Below are 27959 nucleotides of genomic sequence, written 5' to 3'. Positions count from 1 at the left end.
GCGAGAGTTTGTGACAGGAGGAGACACAAGAGGAGAGGCGACATATTTGACTGCCATTATGTTTGCAGAGTGCTCACTAGATGGCAGTGTAGTGTAGGAATATTGTTTGACAAGTTATACCGGACATGACATCATTTAAAAAACTTTCTGAGTGTGTGTGTGGTTGTGGTTGTGTGTGTGTGTGTGTGTTGGCATAACAAAAATGAAATAACTGCTCAATTATAGCGGTAAAGAGGAAGTGTGTGGGTCTCACCATTTGGATGTTTATTTTAATAACTTGCCTTCATCCGACTGTGACCTTTGACCTCCCTGGGTGCACTCTTGGGCCGGGGCCGTTCTGTGGGTGTGGTTCAGTGGTTGCAGAAAACTCAGGAAATGAATGTTTTATCAGCCTGTGCAAATACAACAACAGCATAGTGGAGGAAAAGAAAAAGGGCTATATTTGACTCAGCTGCTGCCAACCTAAATAAAATCACCAGAGGACGGCTTCCCGTTGGTTTCTCCTCCAAAACATATGGATTTGTATTAGATGGATCAAATCTATTTTTATCGAGAGCAAACATATTATTTTGTTGGTTTCACGGCAGAGTCTTGTTGAGCTGGAACCTATAAAAAAATAAACGCTAACACATTTCACTCCCTCTGTGTTTCTTGATGGGGTTTTAAGTGTAAGTAATATTTTGAGAAGATAAAAATGACCCAGACCCACCTATCACGGGCATGCAATCCACATCGACTTGCCTGGTGTATTCAGGAGGTGCAGTAAAGAGCGAGAGCAGCACATCCTACTCACTCACTGTTAGAGAGTACGTGGGAGGAGGTGATATCGGGCAAACATTCACTGTGTGCACCCACGATGTCCTCCTCGACGGAGACATTTAGAAACATGAAGCATGCTCAATATGCAGAGGAAAAAGCTGCCTGGCAGGACGTTGCTGCAGTTTCCCTCCATTTAGAGTTAGATATAGAGTTACGAGTAATTCCTGCTTCATAAATATTCGCTTTTTTTTATGATCTAGTTTTGAAGTTCTTAAAATCCTGAGATTTCGGGAAATTAGTCAGAATTTAGCAAAGAACGATTAAGCATACATAATAAATGTCGGGGTTGAAGGCTTGTCCCTCCCATTTGTTTTTAGTTCAGTCCAGTCCAATCTCAAAGCTTGGTCTCCAGAGCCTCCTCTGACAAGTTCCCCTGCTTTCCTGTGAGAATAGGCAGCCGCCGTCACAGAGGAGCCGAGGGAGTTCAGGAGATCAGAGGCAAAGCAGCAGTTGCCTCTCTTCTGGGAAACCAGATGACCTTCTTCAAAGTGATAATGTAAACAGCGAGTAACTGCTGGAACCGTGGGAGCTTGAAGTCAAACCTGAGAAATTCTCCCGCAGGATAAGTTCAAAACGAACAACGAACACCGTAAGTTGTATTCTTTTTAAAAATCGTTACCTTTTTGAAACAGATGTTTGCTGGAGCTAAGAACAAAGCACATACGTGATGTGGCGTGGGGCGATTGTGTAATCTGGGATTTGAAGCTCTGGGAGAGGAAGAGGTTCATTTCAATGCGCTGTTAGCAGATAAAGGACACTTTACGTGATAGAGAGCATTTCCAATATATCGAGACATGTTGTGTATGTGTTCTGTGCATTAACATCTACTTGACAACATTCTCAAGCCCAAACATTGAGGTAGCTCTTCATTGTTAAACTGGCCCCTCTGCAGCTGCACTATCAACTCCAGCTGCAGAGGCTTTAAACAGCTGCTTTCAATTAATGTCAGCCCCTCCAAAAATGAACAAGCATTTGTTGACTTTAGATGTGGGGCTCCGGCAGAAACAGGATTTCATAACATGTGTGCCTGGTGATGTGAGTTATAGAGCGCCATAAAAATGAAAAGGGAGGTCTTGACCCAAACTCTTTCACCCGTGCAACGGATTGTTCCTGTTCATATTTTTTTACAGTTTTCATTTGATTAATTTGATGGATTGTGTTTTATGATGTCATCAGCTTGTCGCGCAGTGAATTTCATAATAAAATGACATTCTTTTAACTGCATTAAATGTGGATGCTTTTCAGTTTGTACTAAATGGCAGGTGTTTTGCATAAATATTTGAGGTTCACAGGAATTTTACAGCATTACTAAATTGAAAATCAACACTTCCCTTTTCCCAGGGTGTTGGTTACGATGTGACACACAAAAAGGTTTTATAGGTCGAACCCCACACTTCCACACTTATTGTGTGGAAGTGTGGGGTTCGACCTATAAAACCTTTTTAAATTCAACAGTTGTGTTAGAAAAACGTGCGATACGCATCATGAATAATGTTGGCTACTATGAGCACACAACCCCTTTATTTTACAGATCATGTGTTATGAAATTTAATGATTTGGTTTATTCTAAAATAATGCAGACAATGTACAGAGCTAAAGCAAAGTCACTGCCAGACTGTGTACAAAGTTTATTTTCAATACATGAGTGTAAATATGATTTGAGAGATGTTTGTAAGTTCACGGTACAAAAGACTAAAAAAGGGATTAAAAGAAGATGTATTTCTGTTGTAGGAGTCCAATTATGGAATAATGTTGAAATGGATGTAAGAATGGTGAACTTCTTTTTGTTTTTTAAGGGAATTATTTATAAAACAATTCTTGAGAGTTATAAATGTAGTTAAAAATGTATTAATATGGAAGATGTATGTGGTAGTATATATAAATATATTTTGTTTTTTATTTATTTATTTTTTCTTCTTTATTTTATATACATTTTCTGATTCATTTTGATTTCAATTTAGGATAGGAATTTATAAGCATTTTTTGCTTCTACCTATACCTTTTCAGTCTCTCTTTTGTATATTGTATTGTATTTGATTTGATTGACTGAATAAAATACACAAACAAACATATGAGGGATCTGTTAGCTCGACCACAGCCTTGAGTAAAAGTGAACTGCACACGAACCACTAGATCTCCAACATGGAGGCCATCCAAAGATAACCGCTGTGGGGACTACAGCCAGCTCCTCTAGTTAGGTAAACAGTCTGTCTATTTCCACACCACCGCAATGTGTGTGTCTCTATGTTTACATCCACGTCCCAATGCGCTTCTACACCCAAAAGCTGCGAAGGCACCGATCCAACTGTAACAATGTAAATTGTTTGAGGTTCAAAGTGTGCTCTGTTGTTGCCACCCACCCTGCTGTGGGAGTGTTACGGGGCCATTTTTAGCAAGTCGAGATATATTCTGTGTGATGTTGTCAAAACAATGGCATTGTTTTGCAGCAGAAATACAAACTCGGTGGTACAAGTTCTCCCCAAGGTTAATGCAAAAGCATTAGCTTGAGGTTCATTCAAATGTGTATTTTAATGTACAGCATTCCTGGAAAAGTACAGGAGGGCAAGCAGCGACACCCTCTTTGCTCAGTCACATTTGATTGTGTTTAAACAATTCCCACAAATGTGAACTATCGGTGAATGCTCCAATAAGTCATTTATATTGCCCAAATTTCCATCAAGTTAGACAGTGCCTCATCAGAATCAGAAATATTTATTGCCAAGCTCGTTGCACATACGGTACAAGGGATTTGCCCATTTTCACAAATTATTAATTTGTCTCAGAGTGCTTTACAATCTGTACACATAGACATCCCTGTCCCAAAACCTCACATCGGAGCAGGAAAAACTCCCAAACAACCCTTCACGGGGAAAAAAAGGGAAGAAACCTTCAGGAGAGCAACAGAGGAGGATCCCTCTCCAGGATGGACAGAACAATAGATGTCATGTGTACAGAAGGAATCATTATACACAAATTAAAACATAGTAACAACACAATCAATGAATCTGACAGAGTGTATGACTAGTTGGTAGTAGGCATATTCCACCAGGCAGATGAAGGTAGAGAGGAGGAGTGGGCGGAGTCTCAACAGGGCCATGGCATAGTTGGTAGTCGGCATATTCCACGATCCAGACCTCGATGATCCATCAGGCAGATGGAGGTAGAGAGGAGGAGTGGGCGGAGTCTCAGCAGGGCCATGGCATAGTTGGTAGTAGGCATATTCCACGATCCAGACCTCGATGATCCACCCATAACAATAAACAATCAACAATAAACATAAGCAGTAATCGAGACAAGATTTTAAAAGAAATATGGTAAACCAACAAACAGATAATTGTACGTTAAAACAAGTAAATGTTATAAAATAAAAGTGGCATGTGTATTTTTTTAAAGAAAAAATGTGCAAGGTAATTGAAGGAAATTGAGTCAGTCAGTGGGGGTCCCGGGCTTTGTTGATGAATCATAAACACCAAGTGAGTCACATAAACCGAGTGATATCGACTTTGTTATATTGTCTGCATGACAGAATGACATGATAACTCACATGAAAACATTTACAGGTTTAGGCTTTAACAGTTATGTAGAAGGTGGTCTTCAACTCGTTGTGGTCCATGATCACATTCAGGTTTGTGAGGGTGAAGTTATATCTCAATTTTTTTAAACAAATTTAAGCTTCATAGATTACTGTGCTGCCACATGGGCAAGGGGTCAGGTTGAGTTGATCAAAAAAGGTGGCCAGCAGTGGTCAAAGTTTACCAGAAATGGTTATGGGTAAAAGGGATCTGGCACAACTCTAAAAAGGGCTGTGGCCAATATTTCAACGATATCTATATAGATGGAAGGAAAATAGTTGTGATTTCAATCTTGTAGGTTATCAATACAGAATGGCTGTAATTAATGAGGGAATACAATGGCCCTTTTCTTTGCGCTCTAATACAAGGAAAAACAATCCGTCAAGGAGGCTGAATAACTGGAGTTATATTTGCTTCTCCTCATTGTATTTCCATGAACTGGTGGAGTTCTATTTTCTCTCTCTGCATTTTTCAGAGAACAGCCTCTTGTCTGTGAAAGTGGACGCTATCTGGCAGCGATTCACTCTTCTTCTAATTCAGCCTCAGACGAGAGACAGTTTGTGCACTGGTTACCATGGCAACCCTGCTGGGAACAGGCCTGAGACAAAGGTGTCATTTTTTTCCCCTCCACGTCAATCACGATTAAAAAAAAAAAGTCCATCTGTTGCTCTCGATGTTTGCAGTGCTTTCCGAGCAGGTTTCCCAATTAACCGTGACGGTGATCGTCTATTCGTTCATCGTTCCCAATGACAAAGATCCACTGACAGCCGTCTCTGGTCTGCATCTCATTATCCAGTACTTTGGTGACATCTGCGGTACCTGAGAGTTCAGGCTGAATTTAAATCTTCATCCGGCAGCTTAAAACGAGACTCTGCAGACTCCACAGAAACAGGGAAACTGTTTATTTCTCATTCCATAGAATCTTAGAGACGAAAAAAAAGGTTATATCATGATCTAACAAAGTCTTTGTCATAATATCCAATGAACCAATGAATGTATTTTATGTAAATCATCAGCTATGAGGTGCTTTATTATTACCTTCGCATTGAAAATGCGGACGGTAATGTTTTGATCGCCGTGTATTTGTCTGCGTGCGTGCGTGTTATCCGCATTAGTCAAAAAGTATTAAACCGAATCGCATGAAATTTGGTGGGATGATTGGTTATTATCCGGGGACCATTTGATTAGATTTTGGGATCTATCGGGTCAAAGGTCAAGGTCATGAAAAAGGTCACAATCTTATTGAATCGCATGAAATTTGGTGGGATGATTGGTTATTATCCGGGGACCATTTGATTAGATTTTGGGATCGATCGGGTCAAAGGTCAAGGTCATGAAAAAGGTCACAATCTTATTGAATCGCATGACATTTGGTGGGATGATTGGTTATTATCCGGGGACCATTTGATTAGATTTTGGGATCGATCGGGTCAAAGGTCAAGGTCATGAAAAAGGTCACAATCTTATTGAATCGCATGACATTTGGTGGGATGATTGGTTATTATCCGGGGACCATTTGATTCGATTTTGGGATCGATCGGGTCAAAGGTCAAGGTCATGAAAAGGTCAAAATCTTCTTTTTACCATAGCGCGGTCAATTTATATCCAATTGGCATGCAACTAATGCCAAAATGTTCATAATTCAATGCCCAATCTTGTGATATGCGAAGGTATGCGCTCTACCCAGTGCCCGTTCTAGTTAATAACATGAGAATAAAGCGGCCCAGATGAGCTATCAAGAAGTGTACAATGTCTGTCAGTCTGAAAGAGCTTTGGTCAAATTTGAGAAAATTACCTTGATGATGTCATTATGAAGGGAATTGAGTCAGTGTCAGTGGGGGTCCCGTGTTTTTACAGTTAGGTATAAGGTGGTCTCCAACTCTTTGTGGTCCATGATCACATTCAGGTTTGTGAGGGCAAACCATGTGCAGCTGTGTGAAGTTATATCTAAATGTTTTTAATCAATTGTAAGCTTCACAGATTACTGTGCTGCCACATGGGCTCGGGGTCAGGTTGAGTTGCAGCAGTGGCCAAACTATAATTACCAGAAATGGTTATTGTAAAAAGGGGTCTGGCAAAACTTGATGTCATTATCAGCTTAGACGTGGAGGCAACACATGTATAACACACAATGTCTGTGTTATACATTGAGGTGGGAAAGACATGCTCCATTAGCAGGCAGCGAGGGTCTAATGAAACTATTGAGTTGCATCATGGGAAGTAGGGACTCGGGACTTAAAGGCAAAATATCTGGAGCTCCACTGGATTCATTTGTCATTTCCTCTTTCACTCACAAGTCATTAAACTTCACTAAAGGTTCACTAAATCACCGTAATAAAATGTAAATGTAACCACATAATTCATATTTCTGTATGAAATAATGAATGCAATTTTATTTTAATAGGGGAATCGTCAATTGATTTTAATGGTCCATTTTGGAATACTCTAACATATACATTTCATACACCCCCATACATTATTAATAGCCAATGTGACTCTACCAATTTGTAATGTTGACGAGAGTGCCGATGGTGCTGTGAGCCTCTTCCACATTCTCCCTGCACTTACTGGACAGTCTATAGGCTCTATCATATTAGACCCTTCAGCTTATTCCAGATCAGAGAAAAACCAAAGACAGCCCCAGCCAGTGCCTTCATGAACTCAAACCCATGAGCAGCAGGGATGAGACTGCAGGCCAAAAGGTGGATTCATGCACCCCTGCGTTTTCAGTCCGACATGCTCTGCCTGCCACAGAGCCAGACTTTCTTAAGCTCAGCCAAAGTTCAACCCTGACATGTTGCTGATTGTTATTCTTTTTTTACTGATGTCTCTCTCACAGGTTTGACTGTGGATTCCAGGCATCATGTGTGTGTCTGCATGTGTAAGTTATTTCCAGGGGAGTAGCAGGTTTGTGACGAGACAATGGTGTGTTTTTATCTGTGGACATCATTATTCTCAAAAGTAATCGTCATGAATGAGCCGTCGACTAATCACACCTGACATTTGGTCAATGCTGCGAAGACAGACTGCCCTCGCTGAAAAGTTCAAATAGTCAGCAAGAATGCGGGGGCTGGCGGGTGGGAGGATGTCGAGTGTGTGTTTAGTGTGTGTTTGCGTGTGTGGAGACATTTAAGCTTGTATGTGGTTTCAGTGGGAGCTCTGCCAGAAACAGGGAGGCAGGGTTTCAGAATTTGAGGGTTCACACAGCCCTGGAGTGAGGAAGTTCTGCTTTTCATTACATCAAACCCATATGTTCACATTGCTGCTCCGCCTCCCAGACTCAACTCTGTCCTGGCATTGTTATGTCAGGCAGTCTCTCTCTTACTCCTACAATCTAGATATGCGTGTGAGTGATTAAAGGGGTAATAGCGATAGCAGGGGCAGGGTGCTGGGAAAATGTGAGATTTCTGCGTTGCCTTCACTTAAATGCATTTGAATATCGCTCTGCTATCCTCTCTGGAGAGACCGGCCAGCACGGCAGAGAAGAGATGTGAGGTATAAGGGCTGCACAGCTTCGTATTTGCTTTAATCTTAATCCTATTTCCCGTTTACAGTTATAGAAAGACAATTTCATTCGTTTGAAGAAAAAGCAGCGAGCGAATGTTTTCTGTAACAACCGAACACGAGGCTCCATTAGCTGGTGTTATTATGGCTATATTATAATGAGATGATCTTATGCGCTATTTGACTCCCAAGAAAGCAAAGCCAGCACATTTAGTGATGATCCTTTTGCTTATAAATGCATGTATGATGTAGTATATAGTTGCACATGGCATATTACTTATAGAATAATGTGTGTCACTGTATTCGGCACATGGAAATGATATGGGTGCATCGTGTTTGTAGGGACAAGTCGAAAGGGAATAAAATAAATCAGAGATAGTGTTGTGTTTCCTCCTAGACTATAAAAAAAACTTTTTGTGGGAGACGCTCACTTTTTTTTTGAGGGAAGCACTTGTTCTGACTTTGAAGTGCTTCATTTTTTTTTTTACGGCTGGGCCATATAGCTTTGATGAAAACCTCCACACTGAGGGGCCTTGGCAACACAGGAGCCTCAGTTATTTATGAAATGAGGTGGTAAGAAGCCAATGAATCTTACACACACACTTTGGCTCAAACTCCAGCAATGTAAAACAAGTTCCTCGGGGTATATTTTAGACAGAGATAAAAGAAAGAAAAAAAACACCAATACAGTACGGTCGTGAAAAACTACACCACGGTACAGGACAATGGATTTCCATGACTTTTCCAGGACTTTAGACCAAATTTCCATGACCAAACTGAAATCTCGGTATAAACATGAAAACTGTAGAACATTTTGCGTATTGAGAGCTACCGCTGGCTTATATTTTGAGCGTCTTTCTTTAAAAAATATATTAATGATTTCAAACTCGGCGTGAATGAACATGTGATTTTAACAAATGTCCATGACTTTTCCAAATCTTTTATGATTTAAGTTTTTTCCATGACTTTTCCAGGCCTGGAAATGACCATTTTAAAATTCCATGACTTTTCCAGGTTTTCCATGACCGTACGAACCCTGCAGGAAAGCTTCAGTGTTGTTGTAAAGAAGAGCCTCGAATCTGTCGGCTGGTCCCGAGCGGCCATTCCTTTGTCCCGCTGCATACATAAGGCCCGGTGGTGGGTGGATAAGTGAAGTCACATGGTCACTTTTCCCTTTTTTCCCACACAAACACTCCCACACCCTCCTCCATGCAGCCGCTCTCCGCTCTTCTTCATCTCGCCGCTCACCCGCAGCAGCAGGCAGCCCGCTCCGCCTGGAGACCGTAGCGGCGCCAAGTTGCGCTTCTTTCGCACAATGTGTCCGAGTCGGGAGTAAAATATCCCGGAGCCTCTTTGTCGGAAAGGAAAGTCGACACCCCCGGAGCCGGTGAACCCGCGAATTGAGCACGTTTGTTTTCAGGTAACTATCAACTTAGTCACACTTTTTTTTTCTTCCCCCTCCTCGTGCGTTTGTGTTGGCTTCGGCTAACTCCCCCGCCCCCTCCCCTCCTCCCGCGGTACTTTTTTTCCGCACTATATAGTATTTATAGTTTAAAGTTGCGGGTTTTGACGCCGTGTACCGAGTGTTCTGGAGAACCGACTCCTGCGAAACCACCGGTGGAAGTTAACGTTTTTGTTTTGGGGGGGCTAATGTGACGGGAGTGCTGGCCGGGTCTCCTGTATCCATCCCCCCCCCCCCCCACACACACACACACACACAGGTACCACGGCGGGACCAAAGGTGCTAACCGCTATTGCAACGGGCTCACCGACGCGAGGCCTACCTTTGTTTACTGTTGGCTTTTATGAGTCGGCCTCCATCTGTGAAGAGCCAGCGAGCTTTTTTATAGCTAAGAACCCACAAAGTGAGAGGAAACTAAACCTGGGAGAATGCGAGTGATTGGGTCTTCACATTCACTGCTGTGTTATTGCATTGTAATGACTTCTGTGAATAATTAGTGCATTGAGTTTACAGCTGAAGTGACTAACTCATCTTTTTGTTTGCACATCACCAGCTTTGCAGCATCAATCATAACACAATGTCCCCCCCCCCCTGCCTGTGTCTCATTCCCTGTTATTATTTCATGAGTCATACACAGCACACGTGCAGTATCTTTCCCGGTGAAACAACCACCCGTTGCCGTGACAGCCTGGATGGGAAGTAAGCCGCGAGGTTTCATCTTTTTGTTCCAGATCCCAGAGGAAGAGTAGGAGGCTGCGCAGCGAAGACATGAGCCTGGTGGAGGTGAGGCAGGTGGCGGGGTCCCTCACCCTGTCCCTGTCCAACAACGACCCCAAGGAGCGCTACTTGGGCCGAGTGGATGACATTGACCTCCGCAGCAAGAACTTGTCGCCGGACCTGAGGCAGGACTTCAACATGATGGGGCAGAAGAAGAGAGTCACCCAGATCTTGCAGAGTCCAGTACGTAGCCCGCGGCGCCGTATGAGTGGACTCCTACGCAAACGCTTTTAGCGCGTATGAGTAATTGTCGGAGCTTTCAAAGCCGGAGAGGCGTCTTCACTCGAAGCCGACATAAATGCATTGTTTTATTTGCGGGTGGTCATTTGATACACGCTGATGGGTTTCGCTGTGCTTTACACCGCAGCTTGAATTAAATGTGCTACCCTCACAGATAAACATTGACATATCAGTTTTCATCTCTATGGTTTTTTTAACCAACGTTAACACAGATGGGTATGGACAAGAATAGACATATTTTAACACATTTCTGAGATACTTAAAACACACAATATCTGTTTTGTAAATTGGAGCTAAAACTGCCCTTTTGATTAAAAGATTAGTCGATCAACTGCAAATTAACTCGCAACAATTTTTGGACGTCGATTAAACTTTTAAGTATGGTTGTAAGCGTGTTCTCTGGCTTTATTTGTCTTGCACATTAATAAACTGCAAGATATGTGGGTTTTGGATTGAGGGTCGGGAAAAAAAACAAGGAATATAAATGTGCATTTTTGCTATTTTCTGATACTCGGTAGCTTAAGCCAACGATCATGAACATATTAACTGTAGTATTCTCCTTTCATTCTGCACTCGTATCCTGCAGGAGATAACATACCAGAAACAGCAGTACAGTCGATTTAGATCAACTATGCCGATGAAGTGCATGAAAATAAGACACGCTCACACTCTGGTTGCATAACAGGCCCAACAAGTGGAGATCATTTCATCACCATGGGAACCGTGGTTGGGTGAAGCAGAATGCTGGAGCTTAGCTGCAGAGGAGAGAGAAAATCAGAATCAGAATCCGTTTATTGCCAGGAATGTTTACACAAACGAGGATTTTTTTTTGCCGAAAGGTGCAACATTTGACATGACAAACAACAATCAACGCGACAGCAACAGTGCAAAGTGTGTATTAACTTAAGTATAAGATAAGATAAAGATAAATAAAGATAAACAAATAAGATAAAGATAAACAAAGATTTAAAAAAAGAGTGTCGTTTCAAGACTCACGGGCTACTTCTGAAGGCAAACATTGATTGTACGGTTTAATGCGATCCCCCTGCTTCTAGTCAAGTCCTTTTCACAGCCATACAAAGAAGTTTCTAGTTGTATTTGGTGATTTGTTTACCGATTTAATGAGCGTGCTTTTGCACCCTGGCACCCTGAGGTCTTGAAGTAAGATACGGTGAGGTTGTGTTTATGGTGTTGCAAGGCTAAATGAGCCGGACACAAAACGTCTTCTTTTTTGTCCACAGGTGTTTAAAGACGAGTTGGAAGGTCTGATTCAGGATCAGATGACGAAGGGCAACAACCCGACAGGTCTTCTGGCTCTGAGGCAGATTGCTGACCTGGTCATGGCCAGCACCCTGGGAGGGGCTGGACCTCTGACTTCACCCATCAGTGAGTAGCTGTGTGTTTCTGTGTGAAAATATCTCCAATTTATCCATTTATCTTCCTTTTGGGGCCTGATTGTGCATTATGCAGGCTGAATATCTTCATGTTCAGACTCCTGTGACACTGAACAACAACCCTGAAACAGCGTAGAAGGCCGAGAGCCGTGGACAGCGTTGTTCATTGTCAGTGTTCCGATCAAGTGGCCAGCCCTCATGATCAGCAGCGGTTTGCAATGTGGATTATGTTCGCCTAAAACTCTCGCTGTTACGTGTCTGTTGAGCTCAGAACTGAAACGATCAATTTGAAAAGGAAAAATCAAAACTGTAAAGTTACGGCGGCTGTAAAAGATAGGGTCCCGTATCATTAAATGCCCTTTTATGGTGTTGCAGCCCAAAAATACACTTCGGTTTCTCCATGGGAATTCTGAGAAAGGTCCTTTTTTTTAAGCTTCATCTGGAGAGACTCGTTTCTACTTTATATACCGACGGAGCAAACCATGTCATCATCCTTCTAGATGTTTGGGAAAAAAATGCATATTTAATGTGGTTGGTGCGTCACATGTTGCTGATGGGGGCGTGTCCTCTGGCAGGCATCGGGATGGTGACTCCAGTCAACGACTTGTTCGGCATGGAGTCTCCCTCCTTCGCCAAAGGGGAGAGACAGAGTCGCTGCGGGCTGGCCGGCCTCTACAGGCTTGTCGACCTCTTCAGTTGGGCTCGTTTTACGACCTCCTACAATACTGTGAGTACGACTTCTCGCCGCTCCATTGCACGTCTGCCACACAATGTTCGTGGAACTATATGTGGGCCTCATGTTTTCTGGCTACTTGGAGACTTAAAGCAATACCTCTTAAGTTTCAGAGCCAATATATTGTTGATGGTTTGGGAAAGTCAGATTTGTGAATATGTACAGCTTCCCAAAAGCCCAAACCCCAACTCAAATATGTGATTAACACACCTGCGATGTCGAGACACAAAGCCCAGATTTCCCCAAAGACAGAAGCCTCGAAAGTCCGTTTTCTCAACCCACATGTGGATTTTGGAGTTTTTTAGAGGGAAGAGAGCTTTCCTTTGTGGTTTCCTGTACCCTTGCATCTCGGAAATGGTTGTCCCTGCTCTGGGTAGCTGCTACACCATCTTGAATAACTTTTTAGCAGTATAGATCTGGACTCCTGTGGCTTTGGTGCTTTTTGACCATGACAAGAATACATTTATTTTTATTTTTTAAAGATTTTTTTTTTATTAACATTTTTTTTTTACAGAATATTTGTAGTGAAATAGCATTTACAGTTTGTTAAGCTGAAAATATTATTTTACAAAAAGAAAATATACAAATGTATAACCTTGTAGAAATCACCACACAAGGATGATGTTTTTTTTTTTTAACATAAGATAAAAACAAGGAGAAAAACAAGACAAAACAAAAACATTACACAAACTTTTCCCCATCCCACCCCTCCAAGAATACATTTATGAGGGAAACACTCCTGCAGAAGCAGTATATGGTTCAGAAATACATATACACATATGTTTCTACGTATACACGCATACATATATATTAGGGCTGTGAAACGATTAACATTTTTAATTGGATTAATCACAGGTTTTTGTGGATTAATCATGATTAATCACATATTACCGATATTCTCGGTATATTTTGTGAGAACATAGAGATTTATGACAAAAGACGGATATATACATTTATACATTCTTCTATACAATGGTGCTGCAACTCAGCAGTTATTTAGCAGTTTTCTTCCATATGGAACATTAATACATCTTCATCCTAAACAGAATGTTTAACCCTCCTGTTACCTTTCGGGTCAATTTGACCCCATTCAATGTTTAATGTCGGTGTTCTTTGGGGTCAATTTGACCCCAGGCTGTTTTCACTGTGTCAAACATATCAGAAATATCATCTTTTTTATTTATTTAAAGGGCTATTTAGGTAGTCAACAAACAAACATAAAGTACCTCACACTTAAACTTGGGAAGCAATATTAATTCTAATAATTTTCTGGAGGTTTTAATTGCTGGGGTCAAATTGACCCGAGGGTAAAATATGTTCGTAAATGTAAAGGTAACAGGAGGGTTAAACAGAGCATTTTTCTCTTGTTTGTCAACCATTAACTCCACCATGATACAATCTAAAGGTGGACAGATTGACAAGTGACTTTTTTTGCTCGGTCGATGCGCGCAAGACGGAGCTCTGTGGCGCGCCAGACGGAGATCGATAAGTGTTAACGCAACGCGAAGAGACAGAGATGACATGCTGCTGTGGAGATCGATCAACAACAGACGTTTAGTTTAATAAAAGAACAAAGACGTGCTCTAGAGAACATGTCAGGGGGCGGGCCAATCTTTTTAATGTCATGCGATCTACCGACACTACGCCGCGATCGACTGGCAGGTCGCGATCGACGTGTTGAGACCCTGATCTACAGGAAGTAAAAGTCGTAACAAGGTTTCCGCAGGTGAACCTGCGGAAGGATCATTACCGATGAACAGACCGTCTGCATGAGAGCGGACAGAGTTCAGATTGAATAGAAATAGAATCAGCTTTAATGGCCATGTAGGTTTGCACATACATGGAATTTGACTCCGGTTACACTTTGCTCTTCCGTACTTATACACACACACAATATACAATAAGCGGGATAAATATAAAAAAGACATTAAAGACAGTAGTCAAAAAGTGCAGATAGTGCAGATGGAAGAGTCTGATTAATTGTTCAGTGGTGGATTGGAAGCTCATTTTGCAAGTGACTTTTTTTTCGTCCCGACGACCAACAACAGACGGATTGGAAGCTCATTCTGCGCATGCGTTAAATGCGTTAAAAAAAAAAATAGTTAAACCTGTAATTGGATTAACTGAGTTAACGCGTTATTTTTCACAGCACTAATATATATATATATTCACATATACAGTATATATATATGCATACACATGTGTATATATTTAGCATTGGGTTCAGAAATAGATATACACATATGTTTCTACGTATACACACACACATATATATATATTCACATATCCAGTATATATATATATATTCACATATCCAGTATATATATATATACATGCATACACATGTATATACATCCGTACATATACACATATACTGTATCTATGTATATGTATACAGTTTAGTCTAAGATCATACACTGTAACATCACAGACATTTCAGAATGTCTGTCTCCTGTTATTAATTTTATTGTAACCTAGATTGGATTTGAATAACACGTGCATTGTGTTTTAGGTGCGTGTGAGTAAAGAGCAGGACCATGTTCTTATTAGTCCACGAGGTCTGTCTTTCGCTGAGGTGACGGCAGCAAATTTGGTAAGCACAAGGACTTGTTTTGTTGTCATCTTCCAATCATGAGTGCAGACTGCTGTGTCCGGGGCAAAAAGCTGATGCGGAAATGTTTGGATTATCAGTGTACGGATCATTTTAATCAACATATCATGTCTACAGAAGACACATGATGAATGAATTAAGTGTTTGACCCGGAGTAGTGCTTATGGAGCCACCCATTCGTCAGGAAAAAAACGTTTTATAATGATACCATTGAGCGCTTTCTTGTGTGGGTCCTTGTTTTATTTGTACGTCATGAATGCCCACAGGGGACACATGGCATACAAATCCCAGATCGGATGTGTGCACATGGGGATAATGAGCCACATGCAGACAATCGAGCATGAAGGCGACTCAACACAGTCATGCTCCAGCCAGAGGTAGGGAGGAATGAGAATGCTAGCAAGCAAACTAGGATGTGAATGATGCAGCTTACGATCTATATTGAAGGGGGAAACTGCATTGCAGCTGTTTTATGAGGAAATAAATAAAGTCAACGCTTTGTTGGGCCTCAAGCAGCTTCGTTTGTTTACAAGAAAACTCCACAGGGCACCGTTAATGGTTCACATATTTTGTATTTAAAATAATGACTTGGGCTCTTCTTCTTTTTTTTTCTCCTGCCATGTTTAGGTGAAAGTAAACATAATTGGTGAGGTGGTGGACCAGGGTTCTACTGATCTGGGCATCGACCACTTTGGGTTTGCTCCTCATGCCGCCATTTACTCGATGCGCCCCGACGTGAGATGCATCATCCATATACATACCCCCGCTACAGCTGCTGTAAGTACACTCCAGGCGGGCTTATTTAAAGCATAAAAGCTGCTGCTAAATGATTATTTATTAACCGAGGAGAAGGCGGAATTAAAAGCAGCCCCCCCTCCCCCCCGCTCTTTATTTTAGATGCAGGCGCCCTGTAACGGGCTTTTAAAATGTCCTTTGAAGCTCGGCTGTAAAATGCACCGCTCGTGATGAACGGCACTGTGTCAACTTTTGTGTGTGCCCGATAGCGAAACACGTGCTTCTATTTATATGTCGGTGCGTCACAGCTTTTTTGCTTTTATCACACGTTAACAGGTGTCCGCGATGAAATGTGGAGTCCTGCCCATTTCCCAGGAGGCTTTGCTTCTTGGCGATGTGAGCTGCTGTGGTTACCATGGCAGCCTGGATAATAAAGAGGAGAAGGTGGAGTTCCAGAAAGCTCTGGGCCCGACTGCCAAGGTACCGTCAAACCAAGGGACTCCATTGGCGACAGGCTCTCATCCTCATAGGATAGCGGGCGTTGGAAGTCACGAGTTATGACCGGAGATTGATTGCACAACCGGAACTGAAGTGTGTCACACAAATGATGCATTTTTTATTTATTTTTGCTAACTAACTTCTGTCACCATCTCACAATCGCATTAAGGTAACAGAACATTAGAAACACTGATGACTCGTACAGTTTTGCATTTTGCATAAATATGACGGATGATAAGATTGATACTGATTGATATTGTCACGTGTCGCCGTAGAGAGAGAGGACCCAAATGCCGACATAACTTCCAACTAGACAGGTAACACAGGACGACACACACGATCCAAACCGTACGATGCCACCACTGGGGAACGATACAAACAGGGTTTAAATACACAGGCAGGCGGAGGTGATTGGACAACGGGGAACGAGACACAGGTGGACACAATGAGGGCGGGGCCAGCAATCACACAGAAGGAAACAATCAGGACCAGGGCAGACAATCACAGGGAGACAGACGACACAAGGACTTCAAAATAAGACACAAACTCTGAGTCATGACAGATATTTGTCTGCTGCATATGACGCTAAAGCCAAGAGACGATTAACTTGAGTTAAAAGACTGGGAGAAGGCAGCTAGCCCGGCAGTGTCCAGAGATAGACACTCTAAACAAATCAACATCAGAATCAGAATCAGGTTTTATTGGCCAAGTCAGTTTGCACAAACAAGGAATGTGGCTTGGTAAAGTGACTCTCAGTGTGCTTACACAAATATACATTACAACACAATACAAAACAAAAACAAAACAGTGCAGTACAAAACAAACAGTGCAACGGTCTAAGAAGTTTAAGAAAGTGACTTAAGAAAGTATATACAAGGCGGAATGGCTATATACAGTAGCTGTGAAACAGTAGTGCAAGAAGAAGTGGAGAGTGCGAGAAGTGCAGGGATAAATATATAAATATATATGCTGACATGTTTTTAGTGAGCAACAGAGGCGCTCACAGCGACCGGTCTTTAAAATGCAAGAGGTGGCTTATCCAACTCCCACGAGAAAGCGAATACGCATATGACTCATTTGCATACATGACGGGGACAGAATATGAGAAACACCTGTCGACAGCATCTATTCAGCTCCTGGTGCTCATATCGTCACCCCAGGGAGACAGCTCGGTTGATTGTGAAATTTGTTCACCGTTCAAAACAACCAGACGGGCTCAATGTATTTTTTGATTTCGGGTGGCATTTGGATTTAAGATGCAGGGACGGTATCAGCACTACGGCTTCCATGAATGTTGATACAGGAATATTTGCTCATTAACAAACACATTGATTCATGTTATTGATGTACTTTAAGATATCTGGTTTTGCTGTAGTATTTTTTTTTGTCACTTACTTTTTTTTATTCGTTTAGTGATATAAACATAAAACAAGTACAAAAATGTCAGACATAAACATATATATACACACATATACATACCCATACACACACACACATACATATATATACATATACACACGCATACAAACACACATACCCTCCCCGCCTCCAAAAAAACCAAAACAACAAAAAGACAACAACAACAACAAAAACAACCCCGGCACCCCCCTTAATTATCTTTTACTTGTAAGTGTGTATTTACCACCCTGCATCTGTATTTGCAATCCCCTCAAAATCCAAATCTTACCCCTGAGTATTTGCTGTAGTCTTATATTATATTGGTTGAGCATCGGCTCAGGTGTTGCCTGTGTGTTTTTTAGGTGATCATCCTGAGGAACCACGGGCTGCTCGCTTTGGGAGAAACCATAGAAGAGGCTTTTCACTACGTGTACCACTCGCAGCAAGCGTGTGAAATCCAGGTCTGAAAAGCTTGATACTATTATTCTTTATACTACCTCTTTATGTCACTTGCGATATTTTTCCCAGAGCAATTTCTGAACTTGAAGGTCGCCTGGATACACTTTTACACATGTATAAGCTAACTACATGTGTTTAAATCACTTTATTATTACTATCACCAGCATTTCTTTCACATTTCACTCAATCTTTATCATTTCTTCTACACTCAAGACTGGGTATTAAATCGAAAAGTAATACCGCCGTTCCTGAAATGAAAGGAAAGCTGATGTCTAACATACAGCAGGTTTAAATAAAGCTCAGTCTAATATGTGACAGGCAGCACTGTTCAGAGTCAGAGCCAGGCGGAACCCTGCAGTGCTTCAGAGAAACTCCAGCTGGGTTTTTTTGGGCTCGGCTGATGGTTTGTTTTTTCACCATCCTGGTGTGTGTGGAATGTATTTGTTGTTTTTTCTCTTGTTTTTGACACATATTAAAAGCCCATATGTCTTATAATTACGTTCCTTTGAAAATGAAAATCCTACTGTATCTTAGAAGACAAAATATGACTGATACGTTTTGACGTTGCAGAATACACACATATTAATTGGGGGAAACCGTCAGTCATGTGATAAGTCGTACTATGGCTTGTGACTCCAAAAGTGAAAAATGTGTATCCCAGAATAAGTGAGTTGCCTTTTGTTTAGGTGAACGCTTTGGGCTGTTCAGGCAGCCTGGACAACCTCGTGCTCCTGGACAGAGAGAAGTTCAAGCCCCTGACCCAGCGGGTGGCCGCTGCCGGGTCGGTGATGGACAACGAGGTCAAGTGGAAAGTGGGCGAGGCCGAGCTCGAGTCTCTCATGAGGATGCTGGACAACCTGGTGAGCGAACCCTGACCCCTGCCTTTTACCCATGATGCTTTGAGTTTCCTGTGTAAGGCGCTTCCTCAGGAAGTGTCTGATTAGGGAACACAATGAAGCTCCATGTGTTTTCGTTCATCTAATCTGACAAAATTGCGTAATTGGATGCAGCGCTTTCCGTTTTGATGTCTTTTTTTCAGATACTCGCGTAATTGTCATTAGACCCTGTTTTTTTTCTCCGTCTGTGGCCAACGTGTCTGCGGGTTAAAGATGTTGGTGCTGTGCAGGGCTGCCCTTCTGTCAATTAAAAACCCTGCTAGACCACCACGCTGCTATTGGCAAGGCCCGGACTCGTTCTGTAGACACAGAACATGTCAGACTGTCTGTATAAGTGTGCGTCTCGCTAACGAGTGCGGCTGGAGTGAGCTGCAGCTGTGTTGGCTCCGTGTGATCATAGCCCGCCCACAATCATCGCTTCCAGATGGAGAGGCGCGCTGTGGGCAGTCGCCACCACAGAGGCCACACGATCACTGGAAGGACTCTGGTGTTCGCAATTTAGGAAATTGGATGTCTCAAAGACTTGAATATGGCGCTGGGTGCAAAGGCCAGTGCACTCACTGCAACAGGCGACTGGGTCAGTGGTGAGCAGGCCCGTCTTTCAATCGGGGGGTGGGTTCCGAGGCAATTTCAGGGTTCGTACGGTCATGGAAAACCTGGAAAAGTCATGGAATTTTTAAATGGTCATTTCCAGGCCTGGAAAAGTCATGGAAAAAACTTAAATCATCAAACTTTTGGAAAAGTCATGGAAATTTGTTATAATCACGTGTTCATTTACGCCGAGTTTGAAATAATTAATATTTTTTAACCCTCCTGTTACCTTTACATTTTCTAACATTTTACCCTCAGGGTCAATTTGACCCCAGCAATTAAAACCTCCAGAAAATTATTAGAATTAATATTGTTTCCCAAGTTTAAGTGTGAGGTACTTTATGTTTGTTTGTTGACTACCTAAATAGCCCTTTAAATATATAACAAAGTTGATATTTCTTATATGTTTGACACAGTGAAAAACAGCCTGGGGTCAAATTGACCCGAAAGGTAACAGGAGGGTTAAAGAAAGACGCTCAAAATATAAGCCGGCGTACGCTCTCAATACGCAACATTTTCTAAATTTTTCATGTTTACCGAGATTTCAGTTTGGTCATGGAAATTTGGTTTAAAGTCATGGAAAAGTCCTGAAAATCCATTGGTCAAAATGTGTAAGAACCCTGCAATTTGTCCTTGAGAAAGATACTTGAATTGTTCCCGCTAGCGGTTCTTCTGTGTGTGACTAAACATGAATGTAAGTTGCTTTGGATAAAAGCGTCAGCTAAATGAAATGTTACGCAACAGGACGTCAGTCTGTCCATGCCAGGTGGGTATCGTTCATCGCGGTGTATTAGTGAATCACGCATAGACACGAAGAAACGCTGCTAAATGCTTGAAAACTGTGAGTGGCAGTCAACAATGCTGTGAACAAATGATGGACTGCCCCACATTGTGTCAATCAAAGCCCGACGCAGGGTTTTTATTTTCTGGTATCAAACTTGTCACACTGCTTGCGAGAAAATGACAATTTTGATTGCGAGTGTCGTGTTGCACTTCGAGCTTCAGACCACACTCTGCACCCACGGCAAATTCCCATCGGTTTTCTAGTTGTCTACTCGTCTTTGATGTATTGTGAACAACACACTGCTTTAAACCAAAGTTGTATCTTTTCCCTCTGAAACTGGGCGCATCTGCAACAACAAAAACGCTGTTTGTATACACAGCGTTGTTTAAATATTTAGAAGCATTGTCTAAGTGGATCCTGGGTGGCCTGTGCATCCTTTGAATTGTGTTTATTGGCATTAGATCACTCTAATGTAACGGGTGTTATCTGGAGAACATGTATAAACACCTCCGGAGAAGGAACATTGTTCATTTAGTGTGTTCGAGTAACGTCTCCTCTTTGTGCTTCTAGGGATACAGAACAGGCTACTCCTATAAGAACCCCATTGTCCGTGAAAAACCCCGCTCTAAGAATGACGTGGAGATCCCCGCCACGGTGTCATCTGTGTCGCCGGAGGACGGCGAGCCGGGTCTGCGAAGCCCCTTCAAGTTCATGGCGCAGAAGCAGCAGCGAGAAAGGACCCGGTGGCTCAACTCGCCCAACAGCTACCTGAGGGTCGATGTTCCTGATCATTCGCCCAGCGGGGATGTCAGCCCCAGGACCAAGACCATGGTGCGTTGATGTTCACGTCAAACTGTAACACCGAATGTCATCATCTAGCCCTTGGGCCTGGGAAGGAGCTCACTATATCAGTATTAGCCTGCCCTCTTGTGGTCAGCTTGAAAAATACAATGTTTATCTTATTTGAGTTCTTTCCCCAATTTGTCTTTATTCTCTTTTTTCCCCAGTGGATGAAGTCGTCCGAGCCCGGCAATAACATCGGCACATCAATAAAGATCGAGGACCCCAACCAGTTTGTCCCACTCAACACTGATCCCACCGAGGTTTTGGATAAGAGGAACAGGGTCGGTTGAAACATGACATTTTTTCACATGTATATTTCTCATTCAAAGAATGAATCCATATTCTGTCTGCATTGTATCATTATTAGAATTGGTATTTTCAAAAGGTACGTCCATTTGAAGCTCTCGCACACTATTTTAACATTGTTTGTTTGTATTCTATTCAGTCGATCAAATACAATACATTATCCGATATAATATACAAAAGAGAACGACTGAAAAGGTATAGGTAGAAGCAAAAAATGCTTATAAATTCCTATCCTAAATTGAAATCAAAATAAATCAGAAAATTAATATTAAATAAAGAAGAAAATAAAACAAAAAAACAAAAATAAAAAACAAAATATATTTATATATACTACCACATACATCTTCCATATTAATACGTTTTTAATTACATTTATAACTCAAGAATTGTTTTATAAATAATTCCCTTGAAAACCAGAAAGGAGTTCACCATTCTTACATCCATTTCAACATTATTCCATAATTGGACTCCTACAACAGAAATACATCTTCTTTTAATGCCTTTTTTAGCCTTTTGTACCGTGAACTTACAAACATCTCTCAAATCATATTTACACTCATACACTCACACATTGAATTCTCTGTGATATATGGCACAGAATTAGGTACATCATTTGTATTTGATAAATTACAGCTGATCAATAGTTTCTGGCAAGTAAGGCTGCAACTAACAATCGATTAATTTGCCATTTATTTCCTCCATTACTTGTTTTTGTCTTTATTATATTTTTCCACAGCCCAAGTTGATGTTTCAAATTGGTTGTTGTATTCAATCCAAAGTGGGGAAAAAACATAAACTATTCACTTTGCTGTCATATATGACAAAGAACAGAATCGATCCCTACATTTGAATAGATTAATCGATACAGCTCCACTGACATTAATCCCTTTACAGTAGAATGCAGTCCATACAGAATCCACCACAAAGCTGATCATCAATTGAAGAACTCTTGTAATATGTTGTGTGTTTATAACATATGTGTGACACACATATATTGTATGTGTCATGTCCAATATTCCTGAACCAAGTTTAATATGATTTTGTTGCCTGCATCTGTTTAGATAAAAGAACGGCACAGAGGTGACCTGATGACTTCGGGACCAAAATCTCAGTTACTATCAGGCATCGTTGTGGACACCATAAAAGGCCCAGTGAGTATACTTAGCATTTCAAAAAAGGTACAACGTCACAGTTGAGGCCGCGCCACAAGATACAGAAAGTGTCACTGTTTATCGGTTTTTAATTGCTGAAGCACATTTTCTAAAACACTGCCGCAGTTTTTAAATCCCTAAACACAATCACGACGGACATTTCAGCCTCCAACGCTTCCATTCAGGACATTTCACTAACGAGCCGCACAAGTAAAAACAAAACATTGCATTCAACAAAAGACACACAGAAAAAGAGCCGATGTCAGAGGGGAACAATGCAGACATGGCAACGCCTTCCTAAAGGTGCGTTCGCACCAATAACTACGCGATTTGTCGCGTCGCCCAAAACGCGTGAGTTTACTCCCTCGACCGTTTGCCGTGTTCACGCCATAAGCGTTGTGAAGCTCCGTGAGGGGCGGGGCTTATCTCCAATAATTGCGCCGCTCAAAACGCGCCGCCGTAAACGCGTCTCGCCCACACTGCGCCGCCCGGAAAAATGTTGCGTCCATCGCAGCCACACGCGTCTGTACGTTGACTTTTCATGGGATTCGGCCGCGCGGAAAAATCGCGTCGCTTTTGGTGTGAACGCACCTTGAGTGCGCAGCAGTCCTTCCGTCCCGTGGTGGAGTCATTTGAACTAGTCACCAACCCTGTGATTCAAACAACTGTCCGTGTTTTGTATGGAAATTTAAAACCAGTTGTTCTTGTTACCCATGAGCAATTACCTCTCCGCCCTGAACAATGCAAGACATCAGAATCGGAAAACCTTTTTATGGCCATGTATATTTACACATACAAGGAATGTGTCATGGCGGGTGGTGCAAGAATAGACAATGACATTAACAACTAGAACGGGCACTCGGTAGAGCGCATACCTTCGCATATCACAAGATTGGGCATTGAATTATGAACATTTTGGCATTAGTTGCATGCCAATTGGATAGAAATTGACCGTGCTATGGTAAAAAGAAGATGTTGACCTTTTCATGACCTTGACCTTTGACCCGATCGATCCCAAAATCTAATCAAATGGTCCCCGGATAATAACCAATCATCCCACCAAATTTCATGCGATTCGGTTTAATACTTTTTGAGTTATGCGAGTAACACGCATACAAATAAATAAATACGCCGCGATCAAAACATTACCTTCCGCATTTTCAATGCGAAGGTAACGATAAACACAGTGCGATAATTAAAAATATAAATCAAGTGTCCGTGATGATTTTTTTCTTCTCTCCTTTCAATCAGGCGTTCATCGTCGAGGACGAGGAGCAGACTCGCTCTCTTCCGCCCAACCCTTTCAACGGCCTCACGGAGAGAGTGCTGGAGGAATACAAGAGCCTGGTGGAGCGAAAGCAGCTCGGCCAAGAAGGTAGACCGGCGCTTTCTGTTTCCGATCGCAAAGCCTCAAAGCGCCCCGTTGCTCCTCGGAGGCACGGCAAACCTCTACTTAATGTAATCCTGTTAGGGTTGACACAAGCTCATATCTGACATCATCCCATGTTGTGGGGTGTATGACGTTTTTGAAGTTAATCCTCAATGTTCAAAGGTCATGAAATTGAGATGAGAGACGGAGCTAATGTCACGACGGGATTAGGGTGGACCCAAATGCACGACTCATGAGACAGATAATTCAAATAAAGATTCTTTACTGCAAGCGTCGTCAAGATCGGAACAGACAGAATAATCAAACTATGGAACGCTCGCGGGCTCGGTCGGAAAAACACAAGACAATCTGGCAGAGGACAAGTGGAAGTGAGGGAGCTAAATAGTGAGGGACTGAGGGGATGGGCTGCAGGTAAGAAGAGCGCGAGGACCAGGTGAAGGTAATGAGGGACTAACGAGGTGATCAGAGGCAGGTGAGGGGAGTTGGACTGACGAGATGGGAAGCAGGATCTGGAATGACATGATAGTTAGTGACCGGATGAAAACAACTACTACAAAAAAGGAAGGCGTGGAGCTAAACTGTTACAGCTAATCTCAAAGTTGAACCGCCGTCTCTGACTTCGCCAAGCGAGGCGAGAAAGAAGTCGTTCAAACTCGAGTGTCGGACCCAACGAATGCAGATTTCTGAAGAACCATGAAATGAAATTGAAGTATGTCTTTTAAATTAAGACATACGTGCATTATTGCAGAGATTGCAACGACTATGTCTCGATGATTATTTTGGTGCCGTACTAATATTGTAGTTTTATATGTTCCAATGGTTTGCTGTATTTCTTGCAGCCCCATGAAAGGAAATGTTGCAACTATTTTCACTGAAACAGGGAATTTTAAAATGGTAATTTCCAGGCCTGGAAAAGTCATGGAAAAAACTTAAATCAGAAAAGTTTTGGAAAAGTCATGGACATTTGTTATATTCACATGTTCATTTACGCCGAGTTTGAAATAATGAATATGTTTTAGAAAGGAAGACACTCAAAATATAAGCCGGCATACGCTCTCATACTGGCGGCGCAATCTTCTTTTTCGCATTGCAAGTGAACGCACCTGAACTGGAAAGTTCGCTGGTCATTTGTTTCATTTAATGGATACTGTATGCTTTGGAATTCACATTGTTTAAAGACTAAATGTTCTCACTTTTTCATGTGTAAACCGAGATTTTGGTCATGGAAATTTGGTTTAAAGACACGGAAATCCATCGGTCAAAAGCACCTTTTATTTCATCACTAACTCAATAACAACGCGTCAGTCTCTGAGATTGGTGAAAATGTAGCAGTATTGTGAGACCAGTTCTTTAGCGCCGCCGTGAGGACACTCGTGTCCCCTTCTGGAGGATTTATTATCACTTTAATGATTCCTTCACTCTTCAGGTCGAAAATGGAATTTTCTTGGTATTTCGTTTTACCGTTAAATGAAATACCTGAGAAAAACCCAAAGGCGTTTGCGTCCGTCTCCGCTGTGCTTTTTTTTGTTTGATGATAATTGGCAAATCTATGCACGCAAACGCTGAACTAAGGGGCTGGAGCAGCTATGGATAGAGACTCCTAGTCCTGTTGCTTCTGGAAAGAGTGAAAAAAAACCTAAAATATTCTGAGCGACATGAATTTATGAATGTAACACACAGTGGCGTCAATGAACGACTGACCTCTGGCGACTGTCATCCTTTTTCGCAGAAGACGACGACGCCACTGACGCAGAGGAGATGACAACATTCGACGGCTCGACGATCTCCCTCTCTCTCTCCCCCGTGATGACGCCGGCTAAACAAGGTAATTAGCTCGCCAATAGCTATTGGAAGTTACGACGACGTGAAAGTGTCGGCGGTAGCTGCTCGTTGGCACCTGTGCTTTGCATCCATCTGGTGTAATCGGGGGGGGGGGGGAACGCACTTCTCATCTGCCTCCTCGCTCGCTGACGGGGCTTCATCTTTTTCGACAGACCCAATGCCCAACGGGAAAGACCGCTCGGAGGAGACGGACGAGGATCTGAGCGTCGAGGTATCCAAGCTGAGCTTGAGCCCGTCGGAAACGGTCGACGTCTCCGTCGCGCCGAATGAGAAGTCGCCCAAGAAGAAGAAAACCAAGTTCCGCACACCTTCGTTCTTGAAAAAAAGCAAGAAACGGAAGGATGAGAAAGAAAAAGAAAAAGCTGAGGCCTGAGGTCGTTTACTCTGTGAAAGAAAAAAACCAATTAGTGTTTGGCTCGCAAAACATCTGGATTGCCTGCGTAGTTTCAATCTCGTTGAAGTGAAATATATTTTAAAAAATAGACTTGTCGTTTAGTCAGAAGGTCTCAAGGGACCGGGTTGTTTTTAAAGCCTTCCCTCATTCACAGCTATTATTTAATGTGAAAGTTTTTCCAAGAGGTGCCAGCAAATGGTAATAGGAAATTCCCCCCCCACGAGAACCTGTGATTAACCGCTCCCAAAGGGCTCCGTCAAAACTAATCAAATGTGAACGCTAAACTGCTAATCTGGGGTTATTACCCATATTTTAATGGGATTTAAAATCAGCGGTTATGGAAACATCAGATTGACAGTTAGGTTCTTGTGATTTTTTTTCTTCTTCTTTTTGCACAAGTTCATTGTTGAATGTATACTAAAAGCTAGGAAAATAGTTTTTTATAATTCTTACATATTACAATCACACGAGTCGTGTGTAACAGTGACTGAACATACTAAGATTAGACAACGTTCAGCCTTATAAGAAGTACGAACATATTCATAGTACCAATACTAATACTACCTTGTCATAATATATGTCGGTTCATATTTTAGGTATTACAATATAGTGTTTGTTAGTTAAATACATGATTTGATAGTCTGCATATTTACTTACTACTCTTATTCTAGACATGCTGTGATGGATTATTCAGCTTTTTTACATTTGTTGTGAGGTATTGTTCCCACGCTTGCTGCTTTATTGTAATTGTGACAAGGAATCGACTGTGACGAACAGAAAGAGCCCTGCAAAGTGATGATTGTTCCATATTGAGGTTTATGAATGGAAAAGTTTGACTTTTACAGAAATGACAGAAAAGCTCGGCTTGTTTGGACGATGAGAGCGAATTCCCGGGAATCGCAGACGGTCGAAAGCGATCGATGTTACGATTTCATTTTGTTATTTGATGGCAATAAGCTGCGGAAAGCCACCGGTAGAGTTTGATACAAAGAATATTAGAGGACCAGACATATATATGAACATCCCAGTCAACAATGTGAATGATGTGTTTTGACCCTGAGGGAGGGAACTCTGCCTTTGTAAATAGTTTGTGTTTTTGTGAAGTTCTTTTGTTTCGCAGAACCAAATGTGGAACAATGAGACGTAGAAATGTGACAGTACAATCTAATAACTATATTTTAACACTTATGTTATCCTTTTAATTCCACTAGGTTAAGCTCCCTTGAGTGAACATGTGCAGCGTGTCCACAGGTTGTCTCACTCGTGTCCCGTGTGCTCAAAATCTGTCTTGAAAATTGCCTTCCGCCTGATGTAATAAAAGCTTGAATATGTTCCTTTAACTGCTTTATTGCTCCATTGCTTATTGACTAAAATGTACGCAGCGTTATCATTCCTTATGTTATACTCATATACAGTTGTGGAGACGTTGTTTTTTTCTTCATGTTGTTGGGTACTTTGCATTTATTTCAGTCTGGTGTGATGTGAAACTCGAGCTAAATATCCAGTTCGAAGAGACGACAACGACTCAAGTACAAAATAAAGCTTTGTAGAGACGGTGTA

At 41.9% G+C, this 27959-nt stretch overlaps 1 protein-coding gene across 4 annotated transcripts; it reads left to right on the top strand.

The window, feature by feature from the left end:
• The first annotated feature begins 1221 nt into the window (after nt 1-1221).
• add3b (adducin 3 (gamma) b) lies at nt 1222-27959 on the top strand. 4 transcript variants are annotated; one of them, XM_056435446.1, is made up of 16 exons: nt 1222-1408; nt 9111-9315; nt 10089-10317; nt 11616-11760; nt 12344-12495; nt 15014-15094; nt 15740-15889; nt 16184-16327; nt 18106-18204; nt 18889-19062; nt 21044-21304; nt 21481-21597; nt 22684-22773; nt 24025-24148; nt 25893-25988; nt 26158-27959. In XM_056435446.1, exons 3-16 carry the CDS (start codon nt 10126-10128, stop codon nt 26376-26378), a joined length of 2046 nt encoding a protein of 681 aa, XP_056291421.1. In that variant the 5' UTR covers nt 1222-1408; nt 9111-9315; nt 10089-10125; the 3' UTR covers nt 26379-27959. The 4 variants fall into 4 exon arrangements, with proteins under 4 accessions (XP_056291421.1, XP_056291419.1, XP_056291422.1 ...); XM_056435444.1 differs by having other exon boundaries at nt 8910-9315; XM_056435447.1 differs by lacking the exon at nt 9111-9315.

This window comes from Pseudoliparis swirei, chromosome 17, assembly GCF_029220125.1.
Source record: "Pseudoliparis swirei isolate HS2019 ecotype Mariana Trench chromosome 17, NWPU_hadal_v1, whole genome shotgun sequence".
Taxonomy (NCBI): Eukaryota; Metazoa; Chordata; class Actinopteri; order Perciformes; family Liparidae; genus Pseudoliparis; species Pseudoliparis swirei.
This window is presented reverse-complemented; position numbering and strand designations above follow the sequence as displayed.